Source organism: Salvelinus fontinalis, chromosome 6 (assembly GCF_029448725.1).
Source record: "Salvelinus fontinalis isolate EN_2023a chromosome 6, ASM2944872v1, whole genome shotgun sequence".
Classification (NCBI taxonomy): Eukaryota; Metazoa; Chordata; class Actinopteri; order Salmoniformes; family Salmonidae; genus Salvelinus; species Salvelinus fontinalis.
The window spans coordinates 34,980,104-34,988,684 of record NC_074670.1 but is presented as its reverse complement, the minus strand read 5'-3'; the positions used below and the strand labels follow the sequence as shown (position 1 = coordinate 34,988,684).

The 8,581-nt window shown below is 43.0% G+C and overlaps 1 protein-coding gene and 1 non-coding gene across 2 annotated transcripts; one reads left to right on the top strand and one right to left on the bottom strand.

The window, feature by feature from the left end:
- Positions 1–1,511: 1,511 nt before the first annotated feature.
- LOC129858720 (U7 small nuclear RNA) lies at positions 1,512–1,567 on the bottom strand. Its single transcript, XR_008760074.1, has one exon. It is a non-coding gene; the product is annotated as a U7 small nuclear RNA (small nuclear RNA).
- A 627-nt stretch (positions 1,568–2,194) lies between these two features.
- LOC129857747 (triosephosphate isomerase B-like) lies at positions 2,195–7,102 on the top strand. Its single transcript, XM_055926270.1, has 7 exons — positions 2,195–2,404; positions 4,438–4,561; positions 4,724–4,808; positions 5,108–5,240; positions 5,783–5,868; positions 6,134–6,221; positions 6,420–7,102. Exons 1-7 carry the CDS (start codon positions 2,296–2,298, stop codon positions 6,536–6,538), a joined length of 744 nt encoding a protein of 247 aa, XP_055782245.1. The 5' UTR covers positions 2,195–2,295; the 3' UTR covers positions 6,539–7,102.
- Positions 7,103–8,581: the final 1,479 nt, after the last annotated feature.

Sequence of the window (8,581 nt, the reverse complement as noted above, 5' to 3'; positions counted from 1 at the left end):
GCAAAGCACAAGGACTTGCTTCCCATTCAGTTGAGGTAGGTAACAAACTTGACCTTTCTAAAAACCGATTAACGCTCCCCAAACCGTAACCTTTGGAAGCCTGTTCGTGCCTCGACACGGAACCTCGCTCTGCCCCCAGAAACACTACAATATTATTCATTTAATGATCAGAAATGGCTATAAATATCACAAAATGGGCCTAGAATTTGGGGAAGGTAAACTGATCAAGATCGGTTATGTAAAGAGTGACGCAGTTAAATAAACATTGACATGGAAAACTGAAAACTGCTGCTGACTAAATAAGTAGATCATCTTTATCCTCCCTTTCATTTTTTGTGCATGTGAATAAATCCCACTGTAGACAATATGCACCCACCATGTTGCTTTCACCTGTCCTGTCATTTCAGATTATCAGTGCAGAAGATGAGCGGGGAGGACCGGTAGAGAAGCCAATTACATTTACATTTACATTTAAGTCATTTAGCAGACGCTCTTATCCAGAGCGACTTACAAGTACATACATTCATACTTTTTTGTACTTTTTTTTTTTGTACAATTCAGACTATTATTGTACCGAAACCGAATCGTTCAGCATCAGTCAATTTACAAAATGAAAGTAGGCCTACTGTATTGTTTTATCTATCATACAGTGATGACCTTAACCCAATACCTAGCCACTTCCTCAAGAGGGCAGGTGTTATGTTGACAGTTGGTTTAAGCCCCGGGTCTGGATTACAATCTTACTTCGCTACACTGGTGTCAGAAGTGGGATGCCCCCCAGTTGTGGCCATCGAGAGCACATCCCAAGGGTGCCGGTGTGAGGAATTTACGGGAGGAAAGCGCAAGGACGCGCACTCCGAAGAAAGGGGGCGAACTTAACCCAATAATAGCAACCTCGTCAATGGGTTCTAATTACCCTGGCGTAACTAATAGCTAAAGTATTGGGTTGACATCACTGAGTGTTCAAACCTACATCAGGATTACTACCCTATGATTTTTTAAATTGTATTTAACCTTTATTTAACTAGGAAAGTCAGTTAAGAACAATGTATTATTTACAATGGCCTAACCGTCCAAACCCTCCCCTAACGACGCTGGGGCAATTGTGCGCCGCCCTATCGGACTCCTGATCACGGCCGGATGTGATACAGCCCTGGATCGAAACCGGGTCTGTAAGTGACGTCTCTAGCACGGCGATGCAGTGCCTTAGACCGCTGCACCACTCAGGACTTCATAACATACAGTGAGTGATTCCAAAGTATAAACCTGGTGGTTCGAGCCCTGAATGCTGATTGGCTGACAGCCTTGGCACGTATACCAGGCGTATGACAAAACATTTAGTTGTACTACTCTAATAACGTTAGTAACCAGATTCCAATAGCAATAAGGCACCTCAGGTTTGTTGTATAATACCACTTTCCCACAACCCCTCGGGCCTTATTGCGTAAATCTACACTCTGCCTCAATCTGTAACAGGATGGACAACTGTATAATTCTTTTCTACAGAGTTCTGGGACTTCTTCAATTGAAGATGCCTACTTGACAAATGCTAAAAGAGCAAGTTTTCCATAGTAATTTGAAGGTCACAAGCCTTCTTGTGCGTTTTTCAGTTAGTGTTTAGGTCAGAGTTTGCTCCTATCAGGCGTACAAACAATATGTTTCAGAATGAATCAAATATAATGTGGCAAACATGTTGTAATGTTACACAAGATGGCTTGTTTTGTTGTCTAAACAAAGTTATTTTAAGACAAATTGCGGTAAATATAACGCGAAGTGCATGCTGGGTATACAAATTATAAGATCGAATGCTAGCCAATCAATGCGCTGAATTCTCTCAGCTTTCTTGAGTGAGAATGGGTTGTTCGATTTAGCAGGCCCCGCTCGCCGTCCGATCGGAATAGCCATTTTATTTGATATAACCGAACATTTTCAGTGGTTGCTCTGTAGAAATGTTCGACATGTTTTTAATGTATTTCATCCCCATATACTGAAACATAAATATTATTTTCACGCTTAAAACAAAGATAGCCTAATTTGAAGAACATCCCTTTTTGTGAAAATGTAGCCTGTACTTTTTATTCTACTGAAATAAAAGGCTACCATTGTACATAAGGAAACGCTATTCTGGGCGTGTCTCTGTAAACCAATAGAACAAACTGAGAGGTTGGGTTACGTGGCCCATGATGATAAATACAGTGATTTGCGCCGGGGTCGTTGCTCTTCTCCCCGAAGTAGATCCGCCTTATAAGAATCCAGCTCAGTTCGAAGGCCGAGAAACAACCTTAAACTGCAAATATGTCCAGAAAATTCTTCGTTGGTGGTAACTGGAAGATGAATGGAGACAAGGCAAGTCTTGGCGAACTCATCAAAACCCTGAACTCTGCCAAGCTCGACCCCAACACCGGTGCGTGGTTCTGTGTGGCTTCTGTGCTTTAATGTCTGACTCGTAGTAGTAGTCTTAGAGTTGATCTTTGAAATTGTGTAACTTGTCGCATTGGGTTCCTGGTGTAGCCTATCCAGTTGAAATGACGGTCGCACGGCACACTTTCATTGTGAAATTAGACTTTTGTAAGGTAAATTGTTTCAGCTCTCCACCAAGAGAAGGAAAAAGCGTGAAACAAAGGTTAGGGAAGGTCATTTATTGGTATCAGTGCACGAATCAATGGGTGGCAAACCAAGCTATACTCCGGAAGGTCCCTTTTCATTGCCATTTTCACAATGGTTTTGAATTATAGGATACCCTGACACTAATTTTTACGTAATTACGATGCGATCTGTGCGATGGTGACAATTTGTGGAGAATACAGAATACAATGCAGAACACATAGGCATATGCCTATTTTGGTACTGAAGCGCCCTATAATCCTTTGTAACCGGAGAAATCCATTGTGTCAGGGGATTTTTAAACACGATTCCTAAACTGAACTAGGATAGAAGAACATGACTTGCTAAATGGATTGTCTATGACAGTGGGCGTACGTTCCGAACAGCACGTAGCCACAACAGTCTGTCTGGCGCAAGCGAGGGGCGGAATGTCTGTTTTGTTCTTTGATGCATTATAATGATCCATCCGATCGCGAGCCCTGTTTCATATAACTACCAGGAGGACCAAATGTCGGATATCATTGCACCATCACAATACTTTAATTTAGAAATACATATTCTACCGTTAGACCCAAACTAATTTATGCACAACATACTCATTTTGTTAACCAATAAGATAGAGTTCCCCATTCCGCCATGGAGATGTCGGGGTGTCCGCCATTCTCTATCGTGCATTTCCAAACTGCCACAGAGGCGTATATGCAGTCTGCCCTGATCGCATGTTTGCATTTTGAACACACAATTTCAACAACAGGCTACACGTACTTAGTCAGGTTTTGTGTCGTTTTTGTAGGATACATGGGCGTTATCTGCTGCTCCACGGAGTGCGCCAAAGGACACGTTATGTCCGTGTAGTAACCTACACCTGTCTACAGCCTCGGACTTTACCCCACAGAAAGAGCCACCACTCACAACTCTTAACTAATCTACACAGTACAAATTTATTGACGCGTGAAACAGGACGCTGCAAGGGCCAGCAGATGACAAGCTCGCGTAGGCTTTTCCCATGTCTCTTTCTAGAAATGTAAAGTCAATGGTAAGTCACTTCTTCCCTAGGCCGTTTTATGAACCTGCAGAGTATTTCACGATTTTTTTTAATCCTGTGGTTGACCTTTGAATTTAAGGTCCTGTTCGACCCCAGCAGAATGTGACCATGTGAGCGACTTTTGTGAGCTGAGTTCTAGTGACCTTTTGGAGGTTGAACTAGGACCTTTTTGCAGCGGGGGACTGACTCTTGGCAGGGATAAATGACATTTGCGGAGGGATTAGTGACTGTAGAGGTTTAATATAGACACACTTAACCCCAAGATACAGTTACATTGCTAATGTCAGTGTCTGGCCTACTGTACCCCACAACACTGGGGATATCCCACTTGTACAGTGTGTACTAATGCGGCAGACTCTGGTATTGGACTGTATAACCAACACTGGCCCAAATAGGCCTAATCATTTTGATAGATAGACCTTGTTTTGTACACTTAAGTGAATAGTAGAGTGAGCCACTACATGGAGTTGTCACCACTCTCAAAGGAAAGCCTTTTCCACTGATACTAGATGTCACCAACAATTACTGTGTACACTTCCTATTTCAGTTTCAGAAAATATTACTGTAACGTTGGCGTCCATGTAAACATCAAGGGGCAAATCTTAACTTCCACTTAGAATTTTCACTTAGTCTCACACATTGACATCAGAGCATGACTAAGTGAAAAATGAAACTGAAGTGGAATTTAGGATTCACCTCTTAAGAATATTAACTGGTCAGTCTGTTATTCCAACTCTGAGAATAGTGGTCAGTGCATGACCGTGTTGGTTCTCTCTCTCTACTTGCAGAGGTGGTCTGTGGTGCCCCGTCAATCTACCTTGAGTTCGCCAGGGCCAAGCTGGACCCAAAGATCGGAGTGGCCGCACAGAACTGCTACAAGGTCAAGGGGGGCGCCTTCACCGGGGAGATCAGGTAATGGACATGCTCTCTAACTGCGGATGCTAGTGTCTTCAGGACTCTAGTGCTTTACTGAACCAACACTGTAGGCTGACTGTACTTTGGGTGCTAATCTCTCTTCTCTTCTTTCTCACACACTCTTTCTTTTTCCGTCCCCTCTCTTTCTCTCCTTCTCAGCCCTGCGATGATCAAGGACGTTGGCGTGCACTGGGTGATCCTGGGCCACTCTGAGAGGCGCTGGGTCTTTGGAGAGACTGATGAGGTACATGGCTTATTAGGTCGAGGGCTGGTGTTCATGAATGTGTAGTCTCGGGAGGAGTCTCTGGAGGTGGCAGCAGACTATCACAAGAACAGGGCCGTGACACAGAATTGGATTATGTCTCTTTCAACAGTGAATTGCCCTTGAACATGACAGGATTTGAGGCGCAGTGACAAATCTATGGATCATCATTTTAATCTCCATTTTACACTCCAGGTGTTCCTCAAGTAGAGGAAATGTGAAAAATATGACAATAAATGAACAACCTGTCTGATTGGATAATTGTTTGTGTGTCCTGACAGCTTATTGGTCAGAAGTGCGCCCACGCCCTGGAGAATGGCCTGGGTGTCATTGCCTGCATCGGTGAGAAGCTGGACGAGAGGGAGGCTGGCATCACGGAGAAGGTCATCAACGCACAGACGAAGCACTTCGCAGGTATTGTCACTGAAATCACTGATTCATAATGAGTGTGTTACACAAAACCACAGATTCTGCTCAGGCGTACACATATATTATCAGAGCCTGTAATCAGTGTATCAGAGTGCTGATCTAGCATCAGTTTTGCATTTTATATATTTGAAAATGAGCCCTGAACTTTACAATGCACAGAGAAGAGTTAAACATGTCAAGAGCCATGCCAATTATATATAACCATCGTATAAACTGCAAAGGCCTCTTTGTATCTGGAAAGTAAGCAATACATTCCAATTACTGTATGTACCTTGTATTACTTTGTAGCGATTCTAACATTGTTGAATGTAGTAATACTACTGCTGCGTGAATACATCCTATTAGCAAAGGGATAGTGTGCCCGCCACAGACGTGACTGGGACTTTCAGTGTAATTAAAACGTTTTCCTTTTCGTTAACAACTTGGTTATATCCAGTGTGTCCATGATGGCACTGTGTCCATTTTGAGTTCTCCATTTGATTAATGTGAATGCAGTACTGTATTCATTATGTCAATTCTGTTTGCAGACAACATTAAGGACTGGTCCAAGGTTGTTCTGGCCTATGAGCCCGTGTGGGCCATCGGCACCGGAAAGACCGCATCCCCCGCCCAGGTAAGTGTTTCTTCTAGTGTCATCCATTACTATTGTATGACCTCAATGGAAAGAACCTAGGACAGATGGGAACATGTGACTAAAAGCCTGAATCTCTGTATACTGTATATATTCAGTCTAGACTAGAGCAGAATGTGTTGTCCATTTGAGATTCATCACTAAATTGAAGGCTAAAGTCAGAACTTACTGGATTTTGGAACCCATATTCATGGTGTTATTTGAATCTCCTTTTTCTTTCTTCTCTTTTCTCATCTTCCTCTCTCAGGCCCAGGACGTTCATGACAAACTGAGGCAGTGGGTAAAGGCCAATGTGTCTGAGGCAGTAGCCAACTCTGTCAGAATAATCTATGGAGGTGAGACCAAACTCCTATGCTTCACGTTTAAACACACTTAAGCTGTTAACGCCACAACCACAAGTGGGGATGAATAGGTTTTGTCATTGCATAGCTAATCTAACTCAAGTCAGGGGCATGCAGTGGTCCCCCCCCCCCCCCCCCACTCTGTCCCTCATCACTCCATTCCTCACTCATATCTGTCTGTTCTCTCCTCAGGTTCCGTGACTGGTGGCACCTGCAAGGAGCTGGGAGGCATGAAGGATGTGGACGGTTTCCTGGTTGGCGGCGCTGCACTCAAGCCAGAGTTCGTTGACATCATCAACGCCAAGCAATAAAAACCCTGAAGTGGTCAGACCATGTCCATATTTGAGGCCAACTCCATTCAGACGGAACCTGAACCATTATCCTCAAAACTCGGCACTTAGAACCCCCTTCCCTTACCCTTTTTTAAAATTCAATGTATTTGTGTGATGTCTTTACCTCTTTCTTTTTGGGGGTTTAATGTTTCAAAGAAAAGGGACAGTTTGACACGCATACTATACAGCAGTGAAAGGTGTTAGTTCCACTGAGATAGTGTTTTTTTGTACTGGCCTCCATTACTGTTTTTTAAAGGGACAGCGCTTGACAACACCATCCTGGATGGAACAACAACTCATGCCTTTACTTGAAAGTTTACAAACTTTTATGTATACAGTGTCAAAACTAGCAATCAGATTCACTTGTCTTTGTACTATAGCTGACTCTTTGTGTAATTATGTTTTGTGTCTTATCCCTTCCCGTAGAACACATGAGCCGCTCTCTCATTGGCTACTCGGTCAAGAGGGAGGCGTCCATTACATGTCCATCATGTTTTGTTGGGGGGGGGCTGACTGTTGTTGTAATAAAAGGTTTAGAGACTAGTTGTGTCCTGTTTTTATTGTATTGTTGACACACAGCACAATCTTTCACAGCATGATCTTGAATACTAGCAGGCTGCATTCCTACCTCTGTGTAAAGCCAGTCAGACTACAGTATCTGGTGGTGGTACTTTGGTAATGTTATGCCAAATTTCTGAGCGTTCTTGTAGATAATGGTGCAATACATATCATGTCCACTAGGCAATGCCCAATCACCAATTTCCTCAAACAAAATTGATTATTTCTCTTCTGCAGCATTTTTCGAAAGTGGAGATGTTTCAAAATGTCAAACGCATGCTTTCCCTTGCATGCAGGGGCAAAATTGTGGAGCTCCACACCACATCGCGTGTGCCTCCCAAATTTTGTAACAATGTAGAGGGCTCCGCATTGACATGATTGGTTGACGGTAGGTGGGGGCAGGAGGTCCTGTATAAACACAAACTCACTTCCTTCACAACAGATTTACTCAACAGTTCTGCGCTGCTCCATGAAGCGCCAGAAGTATGAATGTCCTTCTGCAGAGGCTGTATTAACCGTAAATGTTGCACGACCAATATAGACATTGGATTTCCCATGCAGCGCCTGGATTGACGCATGCTGTAATGCAATTTGTATGATAAAATGAAACGTTTGCTTTGCGTTGAACCCAGCCATGCATGCGGTAATACGAAGTGATAGGGACACGTATCTGCCTCAATGCCTGCCTGATGAGTGCCTCGCATTGTTACACATAAAAAATATATAATAATGAATGATTGCCACCGCTATATGCATGCGTGTTATTGGAAACTCGCCAACTAATGTAGCTATTGATAGCTATGGTAAAAGGACCATTTTGCTGAGACGATTGAAAGTTGATTGGGCATAACATGTGAGGTGTAGGCAAAGCATGACCAACGACTTAGTTGCTGCAGGGTGAGGGTGGAATTATACTTAGTGTGGCTGCTGTGGTTGCAGCTCTAGTTAAGATTACTTGAAAAAAGAGAAGTGAAACAGAATTTGGACAAGGATTGGTCCAAATTATAGAAATATTTTTTTGAACGGAAGTTTAAAACAGCATGCACACACAGGGGGAAATCAAAATCCAAAACCAAACCATAAAAAAAGCATCTCTGCATCATCTAAAAAAATATTTTTTTATAAAATAGTATGGTATTATAACAACACATACAAAACTCACATTTTATTAATTCCGTCTGAGCAGCACATCTGTCCAGTGAGGAAACAATGATGAGGAGCAGAGCTTTCTGTGGTGGTGGAGCAGCCAGCGGAAAATACGGAATGTAGGAGTTGGTAATGTTCTCTAGTTGCACCGTAATTGGCTCAGTGTTCTGTCACTCATGGGGACACTACGTCACTGCAAAATCTACGCTAGAGCAAAAAAATTCAAGCCCCTTGGGTGCTGCCATAGAGTTACATTAGAAAGTCATTGGCCATAGATAAAATGGCGTCAAATCACATATGTACAGTAGCTTTGATTGG

What these genes read in the sequence shown, in the direction of transcription:
- LOC129857747 (XM_055926270.1), top strand. Translation starts at nt 2,296, where the DNA reads ATGTCCAGAAAATTCTTCGTTGGTGGTAACTGGAAGATGAATGGAGAC. An exon ending in GCCTTCACCGGGGAGATCAG is followed by an intron (nt 4,562 to 4,723) that starts GTAATGGACATG and finishes TCTCCTTCTCAG; the next exon opens with CCCTGCGATGATCAAGGACG. An exon ending in TGTCAGAATAATCTATGGAG is followed by an intron (nt 6,222 to 6,419) that starts GTGAGACCAAAC and finishes TTCTCTCCTCAG; the next exon opens with GTTCCGTGACTGGTGGCACC.